The sequence below is a fragment of the Balaenoptera physalus genome (genome assembly GCF_965194825.1).
Source record: "Balaenoptera physalus genome assembly, chromosome: 12".
Classification (NCBI taxonomy): domain Eukaryota; kingdom Metazoa; phylum Chordata; class Mammalia; order Artiodactyla; family Balaenopteridae; genus Balaenoptera; species Balaenoptera physalus.
In genome coordinates this window covers 69,295,927-69,321,227 of record NC_138897.1, presented here as the reverse complement: position 1 = coordinate 69,321,227, position 25,301 = coordinate 69,295,927, and the positions used below count along the sequence as shown (strand labels likewise).

At 56.1% G+C, this 25,301-nt stretch overlaps 1 protein-coding gene across 3 annotated transcripts; it reads left to right on the top strand.

The window, feature by feature from the left end:
- Positions 1 to 3,998: 3,998 nt before the first annotated feature.
- DGCR8 (DGCR8 microprocessor complex subunit) lies at positions 3,999 to 25,114 on the top strand. 3 transcript variants are annotated; one of them, XM_082416997.1, is made up of 15 exons: positions 4,000 to 4,155; positions 8,699 to 8,927; positions 9,026 to 9,699; positions 10,145 to 10,304; positions 12,133 to 12,275; positions 12,437 to 12,719; positions 13,996 to 14,193; positions 14,351 to 14,452; positions 15,012 to 15,110; positions 16,354 to 16,436; positions 20,591 to 20,691; positions 20,935 to 21,041; positions 21,935 to 22,062; positions 23,003 to 23,116; positions 23,412 to 25,114. In XM_082416997.1, the coding sequence occupies exons 3-15, from the start codon at positions 9,037 to 9,039 to the stop codon at positions 23,493 to 23,495; spliced, it is 2,265 nt and encodes a 754-aa protein (XP_082273123.1). In that variant the 5' UTR covers positions 4,000 to 4,155; positions 8,699 to 8,927; positions 9,026 to 9,036; the 3' UTR covers positions 23,496 to 25,114. The 3 variants fall into 3 exon arrangements, with proteins under 3 accessions (XP_082273122.1, XP_082273123.1, XP_082273121.1); XM_082416996.1 differs by having other exon boundaries at positions 3,999 to 4,155; positions 8,699 to 9,699; positions 23,006 to 23,116; XM_082416995.1 differs by having other exon boundaries at positions 8,699 to 9,699.
- The last annotated feature ends 187 nt before the right edge of the window (positions 25,115 to 25,301 follow it).

Here is a 25,301-nt window from a genome sequence, read left to right as displayed (position 1 = left end):
GCCAGTGCATTCCAGGCCCTTGACTCTGTGACAGGATGACCAGAGCTGCCGTGCGGGAGCCCCCAGGAGCTCCTGGGGCCCAGACCCCGGTGCAGGGCTCTTCCTCTTTTCCCTTTTGCTCATGGCCTCCTGAGCACTGTGCCGGAAGCCAGGAGTTCATCCGGGTGCAGGTGGGAGCCCTGGGGAGCAGTGCACACGTGCTGGACCGTGGAGGCCGGGGGATGGCAGGAAGGGCTGGGCTTCAGGTAACAGAGCAGGTGGAGTCTGTCCTACCCCAGGGCCCTTGTTTTGGGCAAGCACCCTGGAGCTCCTGTCCCCAGCTGGGGCTGGGCATTTGGGGGTCCTGTGTCCAATGCTGACACTCAGGCTTCCCTCCGCCTCAGCGGCCGACCCGACTTGGCCTTCTCAGTGCAGTGACAGCTCGGGTGGGCTGTGGACCTTGACTGGGCCCAACCTGCCTCTCCGTCACTTCTCCCTTCCTGCTCACCACCCCACAGCCAGGCATGAAGGGGCTCCCAGTGTGACGCAGCCTGTGCCCCCCACCCACGTGTCCAGCTGAGCCATGGCTAGCCAGGCTCCCAGCTCCGGCACTGCCAACACCCTCTGTCTGCTTCAGCAGGCCACCCTGCACCATGAAATGGACCAGGTCCCCACACCAGCACCTGCCCTGGCCAGGCAGGTCTGCCCTCGTGGGGTGCCGCTGGACTGGGTGCAAAGCCATCTGAAGAGCCTTTCAGATGTTTGCCACTGCCCCAGGGACGGGCCTGCACAGGAAAAGCTTCCCACACTTGTCACGGTCCCCTCTGCCCCTGCCTGCCCTGGGCTCCCTGGCAGCTTGGAACCCCTGAGGAAGGGGCAGCCCAAGACTTGTTTCTATTGTTATGGGCTGAGTTGTGTGCCCTCCAAAAGATATGTTGGACCCCAGCACCCAGTACCTCAGAATGTGATCTTGTTACGGTCTTTCCAGAGGTAATCAGAATAAAATGGGATCGTTAGGGTGGCCCTAATCCAATATGAGTGGTGTCCTTATAAAAAGGGGGAAATGTGGACACAGGGACAGACAGGCACCCAGGCAGACGCCTGTGAAGACTGGAGCTGGGCTGCCTCACGCCAAGGAACCCCAGAAGCTGGGAGAGAGGTTGGGGCACGTCCTCCCCTGGAGCCCTCAGAGGGAGCACGGCCCTGTGACACCCTGCCCTCAGACGTCCAGCCTCCAGAACTGTGAGAATAAATTTCTGTTGTTTAAGCCCCCTCACTTGTCATACTTTGTTATGGCAGCCCAAGCAAGATTAAAAAATTGTGACCTTGCTTTACACACAAGGAAACTGAGGCTTGGGGAGACACAGTAACCGTCCTTCAGTCCCCAGGTGGGTGGGGAGGCAGAGTCACGAAGCCAGGAGAGAAGAGGATGAGGGCAAGGTGGTCCTCGGGGTCCTGCCACACCCAGCTCACCCTGCTGCCTGGCACCCCTGCCTTCGCCTCACTTGCCCTGGCTCTTGCCACTGCTCCTGCTCCAGGGCCTTTGCTCTCGCTGTCCCCTCTGCCTGAAGGGCTCCTTCCCCAGACACCCAAACCGCACTCCCCCTCGTGTCCCGCAGGTCTTTGCTGAAGTCCCGGGCAGTCGACCTGTCTAAGGCAGTCTTCCCTCCCTTGGTCCCTGCTCTGCTTTGCTCTGTAACAGAAAGCGCTGTCTGATGTGCTGTGCATTTTGATTGACTGTTTCTTGTGTGTCTCCCTGTCGGAACAAGAGCTCCAGGAAGTCGGGACCTTTCCTCTCTTGTCTACCCCTGTATCCTGATGCCCAGGCCAGGTAGATGTTAGAGCTGAGGATGACAGTGCTGGCCCTTCCCAGGCCCCATTGGCTCAGGCCAGTGTCTGGAAGTGAGGTCGGTGCTGTAGGTGGGTTCAGGACCCTGGGAAGCTGTCTCCTAGAATTGCTTTTGACATGCCCAGAAAGGCCTCTGTGCTTGTCACCAGATGCATCTGATCCCTGAGTCCCCAACACGGGTCTCTTCTCCTGGGCAGAGGAGACTCTGCCCCTTCCCAGATGAGCTGCTTCTGTTCTCCGGCTCCAGGATGGCCAAGCGGAGGTGTGCAGGCACAGAGGCTGGAGGCGTGGAGCTGAGCGAGGCAGAGGCATGTCTACAAGCACACGTGGCCAGCCCAGGGACACAGGGGACCTTGGGTCTAATCCCATCAGGCCTGGGCTCCTGGCCTTCTGCCCACAGAGAACCCCCCCCCCCCCCATCATCCCATCTTTTGGTCTCATCTGCCAGCAGATGGCATCATCCAGGCTCTCCAGAAGGAAAAGTTTCCTCCCCCAGCTTGGGCTGGAGTTCCAACTTCCAGGTGTTGATCTTTGTGACTCCAAGGCTGGAGCCAGGTGGGGATGGTGGGGAGGTCCCGTGGTAAGGTCCTTGTTCATCACCCGGTTGGTGCCAGGCCGAGTGGAAGTTGGCTGTAGTGTGCAGGGCTGAGGTCTCAGGTCTGACTGGGGTAGGCGGGGCCCCCACCTCACCATGCAACAAAGCGTGGCGAGGTGGCTAGTTGGAGGGTGGTGTGCTGAGGGTTCCCATGGGCTCTGACTGCGCTGGACAAGGTCAGCAGCTGGCTGAGTCCAGGAGCCAGACCCTTACGGGGCTCGGTGTCCACTGGGGTTCCTGGTGCTGTCCCCTGGCACAGCCTGACAAGCAGAGGGGCAGGCAGGGAGGGAAGGGCCTGGGTAGGCCTCCAGCTTAGTCACCTGCAGCACCCCTGCCCGCTTTTCTTTAGGAAATGATTTCAACTTGCTACAAACTTGAAAAAATAGAACAAAGAATCCAATATGCTTTGCCCAATTCCTCCCAACTGTAACACTTTACCTAACCACAGTAAACTGTATTACAACCATGAAATTAGCATTGACCTTTTCTGAATTTTACCAACTGTCCTGCTAATAACCCTTGTCTGAGTTCAGACCCCTCATCCCACTTAGTTGTCTCTCCTTCAGTCCAAGACGGCTCCTCAGTCTGTCTTTGACTTGAACGATCCTGACACTTTCTGAAAAGCACTGGCCAGTTTTTTGGGTAGAAGGGCCTTCCTATGGGTTTGCTGGATCTTTCTTCACGATTACATTCAGGTTTTGCCTTTGGGGCTTTAATGTGGATACATGTCCCTCTCAGGAAGGCCTGCATACGTCCCTTTACTGGTGCTTTTTTCATTTTTATCGAGGCATCAACACACAAAGCAACACACGTCTTTCAAGTGCATCCTCTGATGTTGGTCGTGCGCACCTTTGGTCACCTGGTGAAGGGGTCTCCCAGGTTATTTCTTGCAAAATCACTGTATTCATTTTGCAGTTAGAGTCTGGGGCGGGTGGGAACTCTGCAACTCTGCCCAACTGACAACCCCCGTCTGTTTCTCATTCTTTGCCCTCTGTCTAGCACCCCTGGTTTTTGTCTGCAGCAGCCACCGTGCTGGCTGCCGACGGGAGAGCGTGTTCCCGGCGTTCCTGGGAATTCCCGCCTCAGCAAGAACGGTGCCTGCTCCACGGCTCAGCACCTTTGTCAAGGCTCCTCGCGCAGGATCAGCAAATGGAAAAGTGCCAGCCACTTGCGCACACTTGTCTTTTTCCCCCTAGTGGTTATGTTTAATGCTTTTAAATGGAAAAATGGGTGATGTCTCTATGTGTACGGTCTCGTCCGCACCGTCCACACCGGAGAGGCACCCTCTACTCCCGGTTCCCGGCGTCCTCCGCGCTCTCCCGTTCCCGGCGTCACCCGCGCTCCCTGTTCCCGGCGCCCCTCGCGGCCGCCGTCCTCCGCGCCACGAGCCCCGCCCCGGCGGCGACCGTTAGCGCGGCCCCGGCCTCAGCTCCTGGTCCCGCCCACGTGGCCGCGCCATTGGGCCGTGCGCCGTGGCCGGGAGCGCCGCGCGCCGCCGATTGGCTGCCTCTGCAGCCCGCTCTGCGGTTCCCCCAATGCGGGGCGGCCGCGCGCCGGATTGGCCGCGCGCGCCAAGGTCCGCCCTCCGCTCGCCCCGCGCGGCAGGCGGGTACCGCCGACTGGAGAGCGCCCGCGCGGCCCTTCTGGAGGGCGGCGGCGGCGGCGGCCGGGCAGTAGGGGTCTCCGCTGCAGTTGGGCTGCGGGCAGCTCGGGCCGGCCGCGGGCGCCGGAGGTAGGTGCGGGGCGCGAGGGGCGCCCCGCGGCCGAGCGAGCGGGCGGGCGGGCGGGCGGCGCTGCGGCCTGCGTGAGGCGCGCCCTTCCCCTCCCTCCCTCCCGGGCCGAGGCCGCGGGCCGGGGTCCGGCGGGCGGCGGGGGCGCGGGCGGGCCTGGCCTCTCCGAGTCCCGGCCTTTGTGAAGCATCATGGCCACGGGCCTCGGAGCGCGGGCGGGGGGCCCGCCAGGGCCGGGGTCTGGGCTGGGGCCGGGGGCGGCGGCGGGCCCCGGGCCGAGGGGCGCCGCGCCGGTCGCTTTCATCCCGGGCAGACACCGGGGTGTGAGGAGGCCCCTCGTCCCGCGGGCCCGAAGCCGTAGATGGCTTTCAGGCGGGAAAGGTACCAACAGGGGCGGTGCTCGCCCAGGACCCTGCCGGGTGTAACACAGTTTGGGAAATCTGAGAAGTCGCCCGTCTTCACCAAATGCTCACGGACTGAGTGTCACGTAGGTGATCAGGATATGGTTTTGTCGTAACAATGACCATGATAGAAATAAGTGGAAGGTGGCAACCTGTTGACAGTGGTACCTGTCAGGTGTCGTCCGATGGACTTGGGTTGCTCAGGGTAGGAACTTGATTTGTCATTTGCATGCTTGCATGTACCTTGTTACCCGGTGCACGACAGTCCATTCTGGGGCTGGGGACTGTGCCAGGCCAACCACTAGGCGGGGATCCTGTTTCCTGGCGGCGGTAGAGTGGGCCAAACCCTGCCACAGGCGGTCACCCACCAGAGGGAGTGAATGGCCAGTCGGCAGTGCCGCCTGTAAGCGCGGGATATGAGGCCGATGGAGGATGACAAAAGGACGGGATGAGGTCATACTGCTGCTGGGTTGGGCGGGAGGCTGCAGCGCGGAGAGGCTTGAGCGAAAGGCAGCAGCCACAGCGCTGGACCATCACTGACGGCACCTCCATGCCAGCCCAGCAAACGGACTCCAGTGAAGGGCACTGTCCAAGCGTCTCGGTTTTACCCTGTGCCGGGATCCAGGGGAGCCTGCTGCAAGTCTGCTGCTGGCTTACGGTCCACTTGGCAAGCAAGGTTTGCATCCGTGTGTGCAGTCAGCTGAAGCAGTAGTGAGGCCGATGGCAGGAGAGCCACCCTTTGAGCCCTTTGTGGCCAGCCACTGTGCAGGGCACTTCCCAGGGGTTTTATAATCTAACTGTGACCTTGGGGGTAGGAAAGTGAGTCTGACTGGTTTGGCCAGTCTCGGCTTCAGGTTGGAGCTGCCCTCTACTCCTTGGTGATCTCGTCCAGTCTCCTGGCTTTAATGCCGTCTCTCCTTGACATCTGCATCTCCATCTCCAGCCCTCGCCTCCCTTCTGAGCTGCAGCCTTATGCCTGTGGCTGCCTCTTCCACATCCCCACGTGTTACTTTGATGCCAAGTAGCCATGTGTAAACCTAAACTGTGATCTTCACTCACCCCAAACACTCCCCATGCTGCCTTCACCACCTCTGCGCATGACACCTCTGTCCTTGAATATAGAGTCACTCCTAGGCCTCCATGCAACCCTCAGGACAGTTTCTCACCACCTCCAGCTTGACATTCTGGTCCAAGCTCCCGGTGAGCCTCTTTATTCTTTTCTTTGCTCTCACCCTTGCTCCTCCTACTGTCCACCCACCTGGGGTTTTTCTGGACCTACAGTGATTCTTTTAAACTGCAAGACTGTAATCCCGAGGCAGTACAGACTGGAGCCAGCTTACCTGGGTGGTAAAGCAGCTCCACCACTTTCTAGCTGTGTGACCTTGAGCAAGTTGCTTCATTTCTCTATCCTTAACTTTTTCTCACAGTGCTGTGTGAGAGCTGGTGAGTGACAGTACATAAAGTGCTTAGAACAGGGCCTGCCTGAGGGTTGGTTGCCACTGCTGACCTTGGATCATGTGACCTCACCGCTTGGACCCTCCTGTCCAGTGGCCCATCTCTCAAGATAAGAGCCAGAGTCCTGCTCTCCCTCGCCCTCGTTGATCTGGCCTCCTCTCTCCCCCCTGGGCATACTGCTGTCACCTGCCACCCCACGCTCCTACCCGGAGGCCTTTGCTCTTCTCGCTGTTGCCTGGAATGTCCCCTCCTCCCACCCCAGCTACCCACCCGGCCCACTCCTCTACCTTCGGGTGGACGTTGGCTGTGAGGCCTTTGCTGCCCACCCTTTTTGAAGCTACCTCCCCTTCCCCAACTCCTTGCCTTGTTTTTTCTTGAACGGTTCTCAGTTTTTCTTAGTTGTTACTTGTCAGTCTCTCTGCTAAAATGTGAGCTCTGTGGCCAGGGGTTTTGTCTGTCTCATGTCTTCAGCATCTAAAATGGTATGTGTGTACCACCTGGAAGGTATTGATAGGTACCGACAGGCAACAGGAATGGTAAGGAGCTTGCTTAGGATGGCCTGCTGTGGAGCCCTCAGCATGAGCTGCTGCCCTTGGGGCTGGGCAGCTTCCCTGAGCTCCAAGGACCACACTCTCCACGGCTACTTGGAGACTCCACTCTGCAGCTCTTCAAGGTTTCTATTCTTCAGTTTTTATCATTATCATCCTGGCTTCGTGCTGCTCTTAGCCTTTGAACGTGGTAGCAGGTGTCCCCGTCCTATGCCGAGTGTATCTTCAGTGCCCCCCGTCTCCTCACATCTCTTCATGTTAGCCTTTTCAGCCCCAGAATCACGAGTTGGCTCTTGCTAGGGTCTCTGCAGACCTGCCTGGTGCCGAGGGGTTTGGTCCTGGTCACATCTGTGTTCTATAGCACTGGGTATGCTGACCTTCTGTCCTTCTCTGAAATGATCTTTCTTGGTGCCAGGAGACTGGCCCTACTCCACTCAGTGTTCCTCGTGTGTGTCTGGCTACAGCCTCAGCGATCACTGCGGTTCTGAGTCTGTCATCATTTGTGTGCTATGTTTCCTTGGTCCTTAGCACCTTTGACAGACATACCTGTGGGGGAGGTATTATGTTAAATTCCCACTGAATTCAGAAATGTGAAGACATCTTAGAATCTAGGAAATAGATTGACAGTCAGTGGTCGTTGCCCTGTAGTTCATGGTAGCGCCCCCATCAGAGTAGGTAGTCTTTGGGTAGTTGTTGGATGAGTTAATCAAATCTAAACAAGTCTCTGGTTTTTATGTTATGTCCCCTTCAAAGTTCAACCACCACGCTCTGTCCCTTCACTGTAAACTTCTTAAACATGTGGTGTCTGCTGTTTCCTGTTCTGTCTGCAACCAGCAAGGTGCCCCGACTGGGTGTGGGCACGCACATGTGTCTGCATCCGCGTGCATATGGCATGTTTGTGCGTGTGTCTGCACGGTGTGGGGGTGTACGTGTGAGCACATGCGTGCGTGTCTGCACGTGCTTCTGCTCTGGTGGGTGCCCTCCCTCCTGCAGGCCCCTGTGTTTGGATGGCCCCCTGCCCTGCCTTCTCAGCCTTGTGTCTTCCTTTCCGTTGTGCTTCTCCAGAGTTGCGTCCTCAGTCCTCTTCTCGGTCTGCATTCCCTCTCTGGGCGGCCTCTCCTGCGGTTTGGGTGACCGCCTGGCTGATGTGTCCTGGCGGCCTCAGCCCCGTTGGCCGGGTCTGCCCAGAGGCTTGGGGCGCCCTCCTTTGCAGGCCCTGCTTGACTGTCCCTCTGGGGAGAGGCCTCGTTGGTCGTCACGGCCCCCTTATCCCAGCTCTTCACCTCTGCCCACTCAGCAGTGCGGTCAACTCTATGTCTCTGCTGTTCTCGAGGGCGCGGGCACTGTGCCTGGCGCAGCTGTTGGCCTCCCTTCTCGAGTAGGGACTGAATTGTGGCCTGAGGGTCTCTTCACTCCCGGTGGCTTCTTGTTGCCCCCCAGGATGGAGCCAGGCTCCGGGTGGCTCCCAGGATTCCCCGTGCCTTGGCTCCAGCTGTCTCCTGCGGCTCCCCCGACCCACCCTGGCTGGGCTCCCTTCCTTGCAGCCACCACCCCTACCTCTCCCGGGAACAGAACCCCGCCACCTCTGGCTCCCCCAGCCCACTGCATCACTGTCCCCATCCACGTGCCCCAGGGTCCCGGGTGACAGAGCCCCTGGCCCTAGTGCCGCAGAGTTGAGCCGAGGGTCTCCCGCTTGCCCTCTGACTGACCCAGCCCTCGCAGGTGAGTGGATCCATGTCGCTCTGGTGCTGGAGGGAAGCTGCACACCTTCTGTGTGTTCTGGAAAGGGCAGCCTTGCATTGCATGCTGGCTTGCCTTGTAAACTGAGTTAGGGGGTGCTGCGGTGAAGTTTAGTGGAGGATTTTTTTTTTTTAATCCTTTTTGAACCTAAATATAATATGGTTTTTGTGCTTCTCAAGTTGGAATTACAGTGGACAATTAAAGTATTTAATTTGGGACTTTAGGTACAATTTAGGTTCTGAAGAAAAAAGTAAAGTTCGATTGTTTTGAAACATAGAAGGTTCTCTTTTTAGGCAGCATTCTTTTAAGTTTTCACTGCGCTGTCAATAGCACTGGGCTCTTGGTACCAGGACACGGAGGGCTCTGTTGCGTTGTGACGACGCCTTTACGTCTCTTTGCAGGTGGAGGAAGACGGGTGCCCCTCCGGCTTGAGGACAGACTCGCTTAGTCGTCAGTCATTTAAGCTGAGTGCATTGTGATTTCCAATAATTGAGGCAGTGGTTCTAAAAGCTGTCTACATTAATGAAAAGAGCAATGTGGCCAGCTTGACTAAGCCGCCAGCGTGTGCAGCGCGGGCAGGACGGCACCCGGGTCTCGACGGACTTGTGCATGTTAGCTGTATAGATTTATGTAAGGTTTTTTAAAACTCTGGTCTTTTAAAATAGTCTTAACCACTTTTACTATGGAGACATGTGAGAGCCCCTCTCCTCTCCCGCGTGAGCCCGCAGGAGGAGCGGTGATGGAGAACCAAGCTTGCCCCCTCCGAGCGCTGCCCCGTGGACAGTCTCCACCACCTCCCCTGCAAACGTCCAGTGATGCAGAGGTAATGGACGTTGGCTCTGGTGGTGATGGACAGGCCGAACCCCCTGCTGAGGACCCACTCGACTTCTACGGAGCTTCTCTTCTCTCCAAAGGATCCTTCTCTAAGGCCCGCCTCCTCGTAGACCCGAACTGTAGTGGCCACAGCCCGCGCACCGCCCGGCACGCACCTGCGGTCCGGAAGTTCTCCCCTGACCTTAAGTTGCTTAAGGATGTAAAGATTAGCGTGAGCTTTACCGAGAGCTGCAGGAGTAAGGACAGGAAGGTGCTGTACACGGGAGCAGAGCGCGACGCGCGGGCAGAGTGCGGTCTGGCCCTTAGCCCTGTCAGTGGAGACGTGCATGCTTGTCCCTTTGGCGGGAGTGTTGGTAACGGGGTAGGCGTAGGGGGTGAGAGTGCGGATAAGAAGGATGAGGAGAATGAGCTGGATCAGGAAAAGAGAGTGGAGTACGCAGTGCTGGATGAGTTAGAAGATTTTACTGACAATTTGGAGCTAGATGAAGAAGGAGCAGGCGGGCTCACGGCTAAAGCGATCGTGCAGAGAGACAGAGTGGACGAAGAGGCCTTGAAGTTCTCCTACGAGGTATGTCGGCGTCCCCTCCTTTGGAGCACTCTTAGCAAAACCCAAAGAGAGGTGTTTGGGAATCGCAGCATCTCTGTAAAGCTGATGTTGCAGAGGAAAGAACACCCACAGGAGGTGGAAACGTAAATGTGAAAAGAGAAAGCCGTCAGGAGTCCAGGTTTTCAAACTTTGCTAATGAAAAGTTTGGCTGACAGGTCTGCCTCGTACCCTTGTCCCAACTGAGTTGGAAGGAGCTGCTGGCCACGCTCCCTGGTGGCATGGGCACCTGCCTGAGCGTGTGCTTCAGCTGGCGGTTTCATCCCATTTGTTTTTCAGATGATCACGCAACATAGAGGCACACCTAGGCCCCCGAGAGCGCCTCCTTTCTGTGTCGTTGTCAGTGACACTGTGACACTTGCCTGGAGGGCACCGGGGGGCTGTGGTGTCTGAACAGCATATTTTGCAGGATGATTTTGACAACGATGTTGATGCTCTGCTGGAAGAGGGCCTCTGTGCTCCCAAAAAGAGGCGGATGGAGGAGAAATACGGAGGAGACAGCGACCACCCGTCAGACGGAGAGACAAGTGTGCAGCCAATGATGACCAAGATTAAAACAGTGCTCAAAAGTAAGTCGGGCCAGGAAGTAGCAAGTGTTCACGGGGCTTTGCACGTACGGGCATGAGAGCCCTCGGTGTCAGGCAGCAGGTGTGCGTCTGAGGCCAGGAGGGTCCTGTCTGGTGACAGGAAACAGACAAGATATGAGGACACACCCAGATGCATGATGGCCCAGCTGCAGGTGGTGCAGATGCTGTGGAAACCAGAGCAGCTGGGCTTGTGCGGCGTGGCGGGGAAAGGCCTTCTGAGGGGGTTGGGCAGATCCCTGGGGAGGGGGCATCCAGAGGTGTGGATGGTGGGCCCAGAGGCGGTTGCTCGGCGCGGTGGCTGGTGATGGTTGCAGTCCGGGTTCTAGATTCTGTGCCAAGTGTCGGGGGAGCCGCTGGAAGCAGGCAGGACTCGTTCCACAGTCTGGTCTGAAAGCACGGCTCGCGGTGCACGTGTGACTCCTGCACTTTGAGTGGGCAGAGGTGGAGGGGTCGGAGACGCGGTGGGGAGCGGTCAGGGGGCGCCCAGAGCTGGCCCGTGCAGCCCCCCTGCTGACGTGGAGAGGTCTGAGGGGGCTCCGTGTCTGTTTCTGTCTTGGCCTGGAGGCGCCTCTCAGTGTCTAGGTGGAGGTGTCAGGTGGGCGGTGGAAAGGGGCTGGAGGGACACAGGACTCAGGCACACAGGTTACACCTTCTGCTGAGCACCAGTGCAGGTGGCCAGCATGATGGGAGGAAACCGAGGGTGGCCGGCGTACAGTCTCCTGGCTGCGGAGTGGACATGTTGGCAGTGCTGGGCTGCGCGTCTGCCAAGTGAGCCGCAACAGGAACAGTAACAGACTATGAGATGCACGCGAGCTCTCCGGGCAGCCGGGCCAACTCTGTGACAGCTCACTATCGCAGACATGCCTTGTCCCATGACGTGCTCAGCTTGAGCTGTGTGAGTGTCTCCTTCTCCTTACTTAGCCCAGAGCTGGTTGCAGACAGCTCCCAGCTCAGCCCACGGTGGGCATGGGGGTGCCTGACGGGGTCTGTGCGTGTCCAACTTCACATTCCCTCCCAGGGCCGTCCTGACACAGGTGTCCGCTGGTGTTGGCCACGTGTGGGTGTCAGACCTGGCACAAGGGTGTCATTCCCTTTTCTGTGAGAGTAGCTGGCGCTGTTTTCATCTCATATGTGTCTTTTTAGATTTCACTTGGTTTTTCACTTTCGTTTCTGAATTTTTAACTTGTTCCCAATACCTGTAAGAAAAATAAGTTTTACTTAAGTCTTTGCCATGTGCTTTTTTCAGCAGCCAGGGCTGTCAGTGGCAGCTCGAACAGCACAGGCTTGTCACCTGGTCACAGGGAGCAGTGATCCACAGATGTGCAGTTACTAGCGAAGCCTACCCAGGCCCTGCGGTGCCTCTGGCCACACCTGTGGGAGGCGGGCGGGGAGTCAGTGTCCACGGTGCTTGCCAGCCGTGGAGGCAGAGCTGTGGCGAGGCCCTGTGTCTTGCAGAACCCTGCTCTGGGCTCCGTGGTGTGCCTGTGCCGTTCTAGGCTGGGGAGTATAGCAGTGAGCAGGGTGGACAGCTTCCTGCTGCACGGAGGGACTTGGAGCCTGTGGGTCACACCCAGAGGGACAGGCACAGCAGCAGAGGGAGAGCAGAGTTTTGCAGGTGGGGCTGGCTGGGGCTTTCTCTAGTGGAGGGCGGGGTGTTCCCCCACTACTACTTCTTAGAGTTTCTCTGTAACGTTGGGTCCACCTTGCTGTTGTTTCTGACACGGGTTGTAACTTTGGAAACATCCTGACAGTTCTTACTCAGTTACAAGTGTCTTTAAGTGATTGCAGGGTGTTCTTGTCTTCTGTGCAGGTCGTGGCCGCCCACCTACAGAACCACTGCCGGACGGGTGGATCATGACGTTCCATAACTCCGGAGTCCCCGTGTACCTGCACCGAGAGTCTCGGGTGGTCACCTGGTCCAGGCCATACTTCTTGGGAACGGGAAGCATACGGGTAGGGGACGCGTCAGTCGTGAATTTAGTCTCGTAAGTTGTAGGAGGAGCATGCATGTCTGCCCACGTTGCATTGCAGCCAGACAGGCAGGTGAAAGGCATCGGACGTTCAGACATTTGGGGCCATCCTTGTAATCTGTGTTGCAATTTCACTATCCACAGAAACATGACCCTCCTCTGAGTAGCATCCCCTGTCTGCATTACAAGAAAATGAAAGACAATGAGGAAAGGGAGCAAAACAGCGAGCTCCCCCCCTGTGGGGAGGTGTCCCCTGCCAAGCCCCTGAGCCGATCTGCAGAGCTGGAGCTCCCCCTGGAAGAGCCCGACTCCTTGGGGGCTGACTTGGGGCCCCCAGATGAGAAAGACCCATTGGGGGCCGAGGCCGCCCCCGGGGCCCTGGGGCAAGTGAAGGCCAAGGTGGAAGTGTGCAAAGATGAATCAGTTGGTAAGTTTCCAGAGTGAACTTGGTCCCTGAGGAGGAAGGGACCTGTCCGTGCTTGCCTGTCCATTCCCTCATGGCTGGAGAGGCCGTCTCCCCGAGCTTAGGAGATTCTGCCTGACCTCTTGCTCCCAACCCGCACACTGGTGCTGCCCTGCCTTTTTCTCTGGTCATGTTCGCGATCTTTCCTCAAGTCTGGCTTTTCATGAAAATGAGACATGCTCGCATGGAGTCCTGGTGTACCAGTGCGCAGAGTGGGCGTCTCCACCATGTGGTGTGGGTGCCGCCCCCTTCTCAGACCCTCAGTTGCTCTCGGGTGTGGGGCGTTCCTCCCTGTCCCTCCTGCATCTCTTCCGTGGTGGCAGGCTGTCTTAGCCCCCACGCGTTTTCGGGGTCTCTGCCTCTGTCCTACTGCCCGGCCTGTCTGGGAACTCCTGCATGTGAGGGGCTGGGGCTGCTGCTGAGGAGGGGGACAGTGGTGTCTAGCTCCCCGTCCTGGCCAGCTCTGTCAGCGTGTGGGCTGTTCTCGGGACCCAGCTGGAAGGGAGCCCTCCCTATAAGACTCTAACTTGACGGTCTGCCTCTTCACAACGTCCTTCCGCACACGCAGGACACACCTGAGTGTGCTCCTGTTTTTCTGAAAACACCTGCCTCCCACCTCTGACCTCATGGCGCTTGTTTCCATACTCGCTTCTCTGCACTCATGTGTAAAGAACTATGTGGTTTCGGTTTGTCACTAAGTGTGCAAGCATGTTGTTCTGTAGCTCACATGGAATCTCAGGCATCTGCCTGGCTGGGAGGAGGGGTGCAAGCAGGGCACCAGCAAGGCTGACAGGAAGCCCTGGGGTCCTGGGGGAGAGGTGGGACGAGTGCCATGGCCCTGAGCTGCATGCTTGCTGCAGGGCGTGGGGGCAGCCACGGTGGGCACGTGGTGCCTCGGCTGCTGCTGGCCGTCCGGCACCTGTTTCCGTATGGGGAGAAAGGTCCCAAAGGCTGGTTGTGCTTGGCTTTTTTTTTTTTTTAGGTTCCTTTTTGTTTGTTTATTTTTGTATTCTTATTCTTGCTCTAAATAAACTAAAGGACATGCCAGAAATTTGTCCCTAGGGGACCTGGCAGGGTAATTTGAGCTGGCAGAATGAAGGAACGTGACTCTTTACTTCCCTCGCCCTTGGAGAGGGAAGGGGGGGTATCGTGTGGCTGGGACCTGTCCTGCTCACCGGGTGGAGGGTGTGACCCACTGGTTGGGAGTCCGTGACTTGGGTCTCTGGTGAATCCCGTATAGACCTCGAGGAGTTTCGGAACTACCTGGAGAAACGCTTTGATTTCGAGCAAGTTACCGTGAAGAAGTTCAGGACATGGGCTGAGCGTCGGCAGTTCAACCGAGAAATGAAGCGAAAACAGGCTGAGTCAGAGAGGCCCATCCTGCCGGCCAATCAGAAGCTCATCACTCTGTCTGTGCAGGACGCGCCCACGAAGAAAGGTGAGCGGGACTCGCAGGTCTGATGTTCCTGGGATGTGTGCTCCAAGGGTGCTGCATCGGCCTGTGTCTGCCCTGAGGCGTAGAGGTCCTCTCCCTGCGGGCTGAGGTGTGGTTGCTGCGGCCCCTGCTGTTGCTGAGACGGCCCCTCTTGTCACAGAGTTTGTCATCAACCCCAATGGGAAGTCGGAGGTCTGCATCCTGCACGAGTACATGCAGCGCGTCCTCAAGGTCCGCCCTGTGTACAACTTCTTTGAATGTGGTGAGTGTGACCTTCCCCATCTCACTCCTAAAGCATCAAGCACGTCACTGGGGTCACCGCCGGGGAGGCGGGAGCTGACTGTCAGTCCCCTCTGCTGGGTAGGAACGAGAGGGGAGGTCGAGGGGGATCAGATGGTCACCTCCCCACACCCCCTCCCCACTGCGCCTCCGAGGGTGGAGGGGCCGCAGCCCTGCAATGGCCACCAGCTGTCCTCTGGATGCCCTCATCACTCTTTAGTGAAAACCAGAAGCTCAGTGTCCGCCATCGTCTTCCTGCTTCTCTGGCTCACAATGTCTGTGTCCCACCGCTCGCGCTCCTCCATCCATCTTTCTCAGACGTTGGTCCCTGTCCCCCTCGACTTCCTGGCCATGCTCTCTGCCTGCTGACTGTCCCTCAGCCCCATCCCAGTGCCTCAGGGACCCCCCCGCCAGGCCTCTGCCTTCCAGCAGCAGCCCTACCCCCACCTCGTCTGTCTGTCAGTGTGAGCAGATTGTGTATGTGCACGTATGCTTTTAACGTCTTGGCAAGTGTGTTTTAAAATGGTAATTTTAATTTTAAGAGAACCCAAGTGAGCCTTTTGGTGCCTCGGTGACCATCGACGGTGTGACCTATGGATCTGGAACGGCAAGCAGCAAAAAACTTGCGAAGAATAAAGCTGGTAATGTGCCTGCTTGGTGTCAGAGACCCGTGTTGGCCCACCAATGGCTAGGGAAGGCTGTGGATGGGGCAAGTCTGTTTTATTTATGTAATCTACTTGGATCTTTTTAAATTATGTACTCACTGGAAAAGATTCAGATAGAAAAAGTAAAACGTGAGAAATGAAAGTAGAAGGCCCTTTTCCACTCAGATGGCTGGGCCAGCGCCTCCCGCCCCATCCCCAGTGCTCACAGATGCTGGTTTCTTTGTGCTGCCTGAGCCCAGGGCACCATCTGTTTAAACCCAGCAAGCCAGGGGTGTGCTGAGAAGGAGAACAGGCGGCATCTTCCTCAGGTGGTTTTGACGTCCATGAGGACCATTTTCCAAGTCCTTCCAGCTCCAGACTTGGGACTGCCACTCTCGAAACACAGCCAAGCAGGCCCTTGGGAAAGCTGGTGGTTTTTGGTGGACGCCTGATGCTCCTCCTGCCCGTGGCCTGCCGCTGGCTATATTCCTGGTACACCTTGTTGTTGGCGTGCTTTTCCAGAAGCCACTTAGCCCCAGCACCAGGGTTATTGGCCTCTTCTGGGGAGTGGACCACATCGCAGGCACGCGATGGATGCACCCTGGGCCCTGGAGCCCCCATCGCCACACTGTCTTCAGAGCAGCTCTGCCCCTTACAGAGTGCGGAGTGTTTATCGAAGTCTAACCGAGTCTTGGGTTGGTGGAGTGTGCTCCGGGGCTCAGAGTGCCCCTGGGCCTTGCTCTCTTCTGGTGGCAAATGCCGAGGGTGATGGGACCCCACCTTACTGTCTGGCTGACCCCGTGTGAAGCTGTGCTGGGCTCACAAGCTCTGCCTGGTCCCCAGGAGGCCTCCTGTCCATTTTAGAGAGATTCTCTCCAAAGGCTCTTCCTGCTTCACAAGTGGGGTGTTCCTGGGGTCTCGGAGCAGAAGCCTGTGAGGGTCCCATAGTGGGTGGGGCCATCCTCGTGGTGCCCCGCCTCCCACCCCCACCCCATGCTCCTCCCCACGTGCTCTTCATTTTGCACCCCTGTTCATGGGGTGCCTGCACTCAGCTTCCCGCCGCCCCTGTGCTCGGGCCTGCAGGCACCTCCCCAGAGTGTCCTTTTGGCCCGGCTGCTGCTCCCCACCGCACCCTCTGCCCGTGCCTCACCTGCAGGCTCTTGGGGCTCTGTCCCCGGGGCCCAGGCTCCCCTCGGCCGTGGGGACCCCACCCTCACCCTCAGGGTTCCTCTTTCCACAGCCCGGGCCACGCTGGAAATCCTCATCCCGGACTTTGTTAAACAGACCTCTGAGGAGAAGCCCAAAGACAGTGAGGAGCTGGAGGTGAGGGTCGTGAGCCCGCCCTGGTGTCAGGCTGTGCTTGGGTTTAATCGCCCTGGTGCCGGGTGCTCCGTCTCTTGTACTTCATCAAAGAGACCTGCTTGTCTTTGTGCAAGCAGAGGAAATGTTCTTGTCGGAGATTTCTGTCATTGTGTCTTGCCATGGGTCGTGAGAAACTGCGGGTAAATGTTTCGGAAGGAAGCCACGCTCTGCTGACAGCAGATCCAAAGTGGAGTGAGCCTTTGAGGCAGAGGCTGCAAAAGCTAGATTGTTCTTTATGTTAAGAACCATTTAAAACTATTTGTTAAGTTTTTTGGGTAAATATGGTCCTATGATTATTTGTAGCAAGGGCTTCTCACTCTGAAGAATGCATTCTTATTTATAACACCATAAATTTTTCCCTTTTAAACTACACAGTACAGTGGATTTTTGTACATTCAGAATATTTTCATCACTCCAAAAAAAACCTCTGTCCCCATTTAGCAGCCACCCCCATTTCTCCCCGTTCCCAGCCCCTCAACCCGCAGCAGCCACTCATCTACTTTCTGTCCCTGGATTTGCCAATTCTGACGTCTTCTGTCAGTGGAATCATACGATGTATGTTCCTTTGCAACTGGCCTCTTCCACTTCACGTGCTATGTGAGTTGTGAGTATTATCAGATTGAGGACGTTTCTTCCACTCCTGGTTTGTTGACAGTTTTTGTCAGGAATGGGTGCTGGATTTTGTTTTTTCTGTTTCTGTTGAGATGATCTCGTGGTTTTTGTCTTTGACTTTACTGATGTGGGGGGGTGTTTCATTGACTTTTGAATGGTAAACAAACCTTGCATTCCTGGGGTAAATCCCACTCAGTCATGGTGTATAATCATTTTTATGCGTTGACAGGTTTGGCTCACTGATATTTGTTAAGGATTTTTGCAGCTGTACTTATAAGGGATACTGTTCTGTATTTTCTTTCCTCGTGATGTCGTTGGTGTTGGTTTCAGGGTAATACTTGCCTCATAGAATGAGTTGGGAAGTGTTGCTTCCTCTTTCATTGTGTGGAATAGTTTGCGAAGGATTGGTATTAATTTTTTTTTTTAAGATATACCACACGCTTCCTTGGTGGTACAGTGGTTAAGAATCCACCTGCCAATGCAGGGGACATGGGTTCGAGCCCTGGTCCAGGAAGATCCCACATGCTGTGGAGCAACGAAGCCCTGCGCCACAACTACTGAGCCTGTGTGCCACAACTACTGAAACCTTTGAGCCTAGAGCCCGTGCTCCATCACAAGAGAAGCCACCGCAATGAGAAGCCCGCACACTGCAATGAAGAGTAGCCCCCGCTTGCCACAACTAGAGAAAGCCCGCGCGCAGCAACAAAGACCCAACGCAGCCAAAAAAAAAAAAGATATACCATGCAAGCACAATATTTATTCATTCATTCATTCATTTATTTATTTATTGGCTGCACTGGGTCTTCGTTGCGGCACACAGGCTTCTCTAGTTGTGGCGTGCAGGCTCTGTGGTTTCAGCACACGGTCTTAGTTGCTCCGTGGTATGTGGGATCTTAGTTCCCTGACCAGGGATCAAACACACGTCCCCTGCATTGGAAGGCAGATACTTAACCACTGGACCACCCGGGAAGTCCCGTTATTAATTTTTTAAACACTTGATAGAATTCACCAGTGAAACAGTCCGAGCCTAGACTTTGCTTGGTTTTGAAGTTATTTATTTACTGATTCAATCTTTTTGTTATACATCTTCAGATTTTCTACTCCTTGAGCCACTTTTGGGATTTTGTGTCTCTCTAGGAGTTTTCCCACTTGATCTAGGTTATCTAATTTATTGATAAATACACATTCATAGTATTCCGTTATGATCCTTTTGTTTAAACTTTTTTTTTTTATAAATTTATTTTATTTTTATTTTTGGCTGCATTGTGTCTTCATTGCTCCGCACAGGCTTTCTCTAGTTGCAGCCAGCAGGGGCTACTCTTTATTGGGCTGCGCAAGTTTCTCATTGTGGTGGCTTCTCTTGTTGCAGAGCACAGGCTCTAGGCACGTGGGCTTCAGTAGTTGTGGCACGCGGGCTCAGTAGTTGTGGCTCGCGGGCTCTAGAGCACAGGCTCAGTAGTTGTGGCGCATGGGCTTAGTTGCTCCATGGCATGTGGGATCTCCCCGGACCAGGGCTCGAACCCATGTCTCTTGCATTGGCAGGCGGATTCTTAACCACTGCGCCACCAGGGAAGCCCCTTATTCCTGATTTTTAGCAGCTTGAGTCTTTCCTTTCTCTTGGTCAGTGTGACTAAAGGTTTGTCAATGTTGTTCGTCTTTTCAAATATCCAACTTCCGGTTTTGTTGATTTTTTTCCTATTGGTTTTTTATTTTCTATTTATTTCTGCTCTTGCCTTTATTATTCTTTTTTTCTGCCAGCCTTGGGTTTAGTTTGTTCTTCTTTTTCTAGTGTCTTAAGATTAAGATATTGATTTGGGGTCTTCTTTTTAAATGTGGAGTTCACAGCTATAAATTTTCTTCTGTGTACTACTTTGCATCCCGTAATTTTGCTTTAATATATGTTGTGTTTCTTTTGTCATTTGTCTCAAGGTATTTTCCTAATTTCTCTTGTAATTTTTTTCTTTAAACCAGCGGTTATTTTAGGAGCATTTACTTTTCATATATTTGTGAATCTCCCAAATTTCCTTTGGTTATTGATTTCTAACTTAATTCCATTGTGGTTCAAAACATAGTTTTTGTGATTTCAGTCAATCCTTTTAAGTTTATTGAGGCTTGTGTTGTGACCGCCTGAGAGGATGTGCACTGTGTGTTTCTGAGTGGAGTGAACAGGCCTCTATGGGTTGAGCTGGTGTGGGGTTTGCTCTTCTCGTTCTTGGTGGGTCTTCTGTTCTGTCTGGACTGGTGTTGAATCCCCAGCTGTTACTGTTGAATTGTTTATTGCTCCCTTCACTTGTCAGGTTTTGTTTCATGTATTTTGGGCCTGTTAGGTGTGTATGTGTTTGTGATATTGTGATATAAAATACACGTTTGGTCTTTGTCCTTGGTTCCTGGTGGGACCTTCTAATGTAGTAAATAAATTAACGTTTGGTTTTTGTCTCCAGTTCCTGAAATAGTTCCAGTTGATAAAAGTGAAGGGAACGTTCTATTCTAACCCCTTCAACTACGCCTGAGTTCATGTTCAGGAGGTGACTTTTGGAAGCCCCGAGGATGGGGGTTGGTTGCCAGGGGAACCATCATGTAGTCAGAGGTTGGACTTCCAGCCTTGTCCTCTGCCTCCCCCAGTGCCCGGGGAGGGATGGTACTGGGGGTTGGGTTCATCCTTCGTGGCCAGGGTCTGAGCAGCCTGGCTCACACAGCGATGCCTCCGCAGACACCCTGACTAAGGGGCTCGGGGTGCCTCTGGCTGGCGGACCCATTGAGGTGCTGGGGGGGCGGGGTTGTGCTCAGAGGGCGATGATTTCCTGCTTGCTGGAACCAGGGCCGCCTCCTGATGCTGGGTGGGGAGGAAGCCCCCTCCCTGCCAGAGCAGCAGGTTCCAAGGCTTCTATACGAAGAGGGCAGGGCTGGGGTTGATGCTGCCACAAGCCGAGGGACACCTGGGGCCCTAGTAACTGGACAGTCTGGGAAGGCACCTCCCTGAGAGGCCTCGAAGGAGCGTGTGGTTCTGCGTTATGGCTGCCCCGGGAGGGGGGCCACAGTCCTGAGTGGGAGCCGGGGGCCATGGGGTCAGAGCCACCTCTGGGCTGGCGATGCCCCTGTCACCAGCTTCCTTTTTCTCCTTGAACCAGCTGGGCGTCGCCTCTTAAGAACCTTGGTCACGTTTCTGTTCTGCCGTATCTGGTCACTTTCTCTCTTCTATAACCTCACTTATGATGGTTTTCAAGCTTTTCTTCGAAGGTTGTGTGTCTTTAGACTTCTGACCGGTCGTCTGATCAGCCTCTGATTCAGGATGGGCTCCCCAGGCCAGCGGGCAGGCAGCCCGGCACTTGCCATTCCTCGTTTGTGTCACGGGCTGCTGGGCGGGGAGGTGTGGGATGTGGGGTGCAATGTCTCCGAGAGGTAGTGGTGGGGGCAGGAGGCCCCTGGGAGAGGTGGCAGCACGGGAGCCGCTTCACGGGGCTGTGGGCGTGGCCAGCACTATGACCGGCTGCTTCATTTTGTAGTATTTTAACCACATCAGTATTGAGGACTCGCGAGTCTACGAGCTGACCAGCAAGGCTGGACTGCTATCTCCCTACCAGATCCTCCATGAGTGCCTTAAAAGGTAAGGGGGGTGGGTGGTGGGGTGCTTCCCTGGCTATCGGGCATGGGGGCCTTTCTGGGGTGCCCAGCACCCTTCCACCCAAGGGGCCAGATGGCGTGTGGTGGGAGAGTCCCTCCTCTTGGGCAGAGCAGCGGTTTGGGGAGAAGGGTTGGTGCTGTCTTGATGGGCCCTTGGAGGGCTTTCTGGAAGCAGCCATTTCGTCCCCCTCAGCTGATGTCACCTACTGTCTGTTTTCTCCTACAGAAACCATGGGATGGGGGACACCTCCATCAAGTTTGAAGTGGTTCCTGGTAAAAACCAGAAGAGTGAATATGTCATGGCGTGTGGCAAGCACACAGTGCGCGGCTGGTGTAAGACACACACCCCTCCCCCAATACACCCACACACAGGCTTTCAGTGATCCCGGGGACCACTGCCCTGGCATAAGCCGAGCCTCAGCTGTATGCTGACTGCCCACGGTTGTGCCCACAGCATCTCATGTCCACGTCTGAGTCACAGCTGGCCTGAGTGCAGCTGTGGGTGTCCCGTCCCCGGGCTAGTCATTTTGGTTGGGCTGTGTTGCTCCCTGGCTGCCACCACTGCCCCTGTCCAGCCCTCGGTCCCTGTAAAGGAAGCAGGAGCCTCCTAAGACAGCAGCAGAGCCCCCCGCAGGGCCCTCTGCTATTGCTGGGCACCAACTGTGCTCTTCACCTAATCTGGTGTTTGGATATAACCTTACTTGAAAAGAAACTTTGTGTAACTACTGTAAACACAGACCAGCACTGGGTAAGTGAGAAGGTCATGACCAAGCAGGCCCTGGGTGTGCCCTGTGCCCTGCAGACACCATTCCTTGCTGAGACCAGCCCTGAGCAGGTGGGCAGGGCATAGGATAGATCCCCCATCTGAGCCAGAGGCCCTTGCTGCTCTCCAGGCCTGTTCTGCACCCTGGCCCCACCTTCTCTCCATCTAGAAACGTCCCCAGCACAGGATGCCCTCTGGATGCTCCCCCACCCCTGTGTCTGCCCTGCAGGTGCGTCCTCTGTATCGGCAGATGTGGGCTGGGGGCCGCGAGGCCTCATAAGCTATGGCCTGACCTCCCCGAGCTTCTGATGGGCTGTTCTGCAGGACGGGCAGGGCTGAGGTGCTGTGCCCAGTGCAGCGGCTGCGCCTTCTGCCCCCTCCTGTCGGGAGTGCCCCTGTCTGGACGAGGTGGCCCTGTGGATGGCTGGTATCTGTGACTCCCTCTCTCCATGTTTCCTCTCAGGCAAGAATAAGCGAGTCGGGAAACAGTTAGCTTCTCAGAAGATCCTTCAGCTGCTGCACCCACATGTCAAGAACTGGGGGTCCTTGCTGCGCATGTACGGCCGTGAAAGCAGCAAGATGGTCAAACAGGTAATGGGGCCCCCCGCTGGCACGGGGGGCCAGGGGCAGAGTCAGGCTCTGGCTGCACGGGGAGGGGATGGGGTGCGGGCCGGGGCTAGAGGGAGAGCGAGCAGACCACACACAGCTCTCCTCTGCCAACTAACCCAACTTTCAACAGCCCGTGTGTGTCATCTGTTTTGTTTCTGCTCTTTGGGCCAAGATCTCAAGATTTTAGCCAATACCCTTAGGTTTTTGTGTTTGGGGTGGAGAGAAGTACAGGGAAGCGAGGTTTATGTTCTTTGATTTTTTTTTTTTCCCTGACGTTTACAGAAACAGTCTGGGTCACCAGCCACCCCAGTGAGTGGTGGGTGTGGAGGGTGGGGACTGTGGGTGGTGACCCCCAGGCCGTCTGTGAAGAGCTCCTTGCTCTCGCCCTGACAGGGTGGGTGAGGGGAGGGGACACTGGGCCCCAAGGTGCTTGGCCCTGCGTTGCTGAGCCTCTGCCTTCAGGTCTGTGCTTCTGTGCATCGTGCTGGGCTGTGAGTGAGGGGAGAAAGCTTGCTTGGGCCCGTGGTGGGAGCCCCCTGGAGCTGGCAGGCGAGGTGTCCTTCCAGGGGCAGGGGAGTGTGGCACCCATGGCCAGCAGGCATCCTCAGATATGGTTTCTTCACCCTGGACGGGCCTGCAGGGAGTTCAGCGTCTGGGCCCCACAGGCTCCCAGGGGCCGCAGTGCCGGGGCGAGTCCTGTCCTGCAGTGTGCTGTCCCCCCGGCCGAGGCTGTGTCCTGGTCGCTCCTGCCTGAGGGCTCTGGGCATGTCGAATGCCTGGCCAGTGGCTATGTCAGAGGCCAAGGGGGCCGGGGAGGAGGAGGAGGCAGTGGCAGAAGTGGGGACAGCCGGCAGGCAGCCAGCCAGGCGGGTCAAGGGAGGGGTGGCCCCAGACGGTCCTGCGAGCCGGCTCTGCTCCCCAGGAGACGTCGGACAAGAGTGTGATTGAGCTGCAGCAGTTTGCCCGGAAGAACAAGCCCAACCTGCACATCCTGAGCAAACTGCAGGAGGAGATGCGGAGGCTGGCGGAGGAGAGGGTGAGGCCCGCCCGCATGCCCTCGGGCTGTGGCAGTGCTGGAGAGCTGGCGGCCCTGGCCTCTTGTGCGCTGATGTGGGGTCCCCGTGGGGCTTGTCGGGGCAGCTTCAAATCCCTGGTGGCTGTGACGTCCTTGACCCTGCACTCGCGGGCATGCGTCTTGATGCCCACAGGAGTGTCAGCACGTGGTGCCCTGCGAATCGCGCACATTCTGCAGCCTCGCCACCAGCCTTTCACCGAGGTTGGGCTGCAGGTTCCCATGTTGCCTACATCCCTGACCTTGGCTGTTCTTCCAGGAGGAGACGCGGAAGAAGCCCAAGATGTCCATCGTGGCATCTGCACAGCCTGGCGGCGAGCCCCTGTGCACTGTGGACGTGTGATGGCTGGTGGTCTGGGCTCAGGGGCTGCCAGCTCTGCTGCGGGGGAGACCTGCCCTCACTCTGCAGCCCCGGGTCTCCAGTCCACAGTCCCCCGCCACTGCGTGTTTGACAGCCAGGTCCACGCAGCTCTTCCTTGGGGGCCACCCACAGGTCTGGGTGGCCGTGTTAAAGCATCGACTCAGCCTGCCACACAGGTGGACACAGAGAGGTGGGAGGTCGCCATGGACCTCTGCTTGTGTGGACATGCTGCAGACTGGTGTTATGAAGGTTTTCATGAATTTTAGTATGTAACAGGAGCTGACAAGAAATGATAGTTGGATGACATGAAATGAGAAAGCCCTGCGCCTGGGGCTCCCGTGGGCACCGTAGGGACCTGGCCAGAAGGTGCACGCTGGCACCCCAACCCCTTCCCCGCCTCCTGGGTTTCCCTTTTTTCTCTGAAAAAGTTATAGTTAGGAAGGAGTATTTCAGACCTCTTTGGTTTAAAATAAACACAACTTAGTATCAGAACTATTTTTCAGAGGCTGTAGGCAAAACCACCAAGGTGATCATTCTTTGCCTTGAAATGCATTGCCCGTGATGTGGATGAAGGCACCTGTCCCTGCCCAGCTTGCTGCCCCTGCCTGGGCTGGGGTGCAGTGCATTCTTCTAAGTCTTAATGCCCCCAAAACATGCCTTCTTAGACACTGAGGCCCCTCACCTTCGCTGGCCTCTGGCAATTTTTTACTAGATTTTTGCACAGTCAAGTCTGTCCACCCATCAATTTTTAAACCTTTTATGATATTTTAGCGTTTGGAAAGAAACTTTTACAGTGGGAGTAGAAGATAGATTTGGAATCATGTAGCAGATATGAACAGTTAACGCATTTTAGCTCGTGGACTTAAGAGAGGAAACGACTCTCAGTGCAGTGCGTTCACATGCTGGTGCTCCTCTCCAGAGCTGGTGCGAGCATGTTGGGGCGGCACTGGATTTTGAGAGCAGCCGCCTGGTGCAGCCAGGTGACTAGGTGGCCCCTATGGACAGGTGTGGGGTAGATCTGTCCCCTCTGAGTCCCAGCAGTCCAAGTTGGTTGTGAGCCGTTGGCTCCCCACCCCTGGCACCTGTTCAGGGCACCGTGTGCTCATGGCACAGTGCTGGACACCTCCTCTTGTGTGGTGTTTTTACAGGAAACAGTATTCTCTGTTCCCTGCCACCCCCCGTGACTGAGGTTGGCGCCTGTGCTGACCTTTGTAAAAGAGTCCGCAAATCAAGTTGCTATAATTACACACTTGCTTCTGTCCTGCCCCATCTGCAGTTGTGAATAACCATTTGACTATAACTGTTTGCCCTTAAAACAGTCAGATGCACCACCTCGAACCAAAGCTTTGTGCACACTGGAGGCAGGTGAGCCTCACTGAGGCCTCCCCGAGTCCTTCTTTCCTTCCTCTGTTCTGTGTGTGGGTGCAAGTATCCTGTGAACACAGCCATACTGTGGGGGCAGAGGGCAGGGGGAGCCTGTGCTGAGGCCACTTCTGGGTGGCCACCACCCTTTGTGTACCTCCCAGGTGGCGGCTGGGCCATGGCTGTAGGGGTGAGCCTTGACTGTCTGAATGCATAAAGCAAAACTGTCCAAAAGAAAATGGCTGGTCTGTTTTTCTTCTGGCCATGGGTCCTCAACTGGCCAGAGCTGCCCTGAAGGCCAGAGCAGCTAAGCAGTGTCCCAACCCCACCCCTAGCTCTTGTGGTCACTGGGAGGTATATTCCTTTGGGGATGGGACTGCAATGAGGGTGGGGAAGGGCAACAGGGCAGCATCTTGCTCTGTGCTC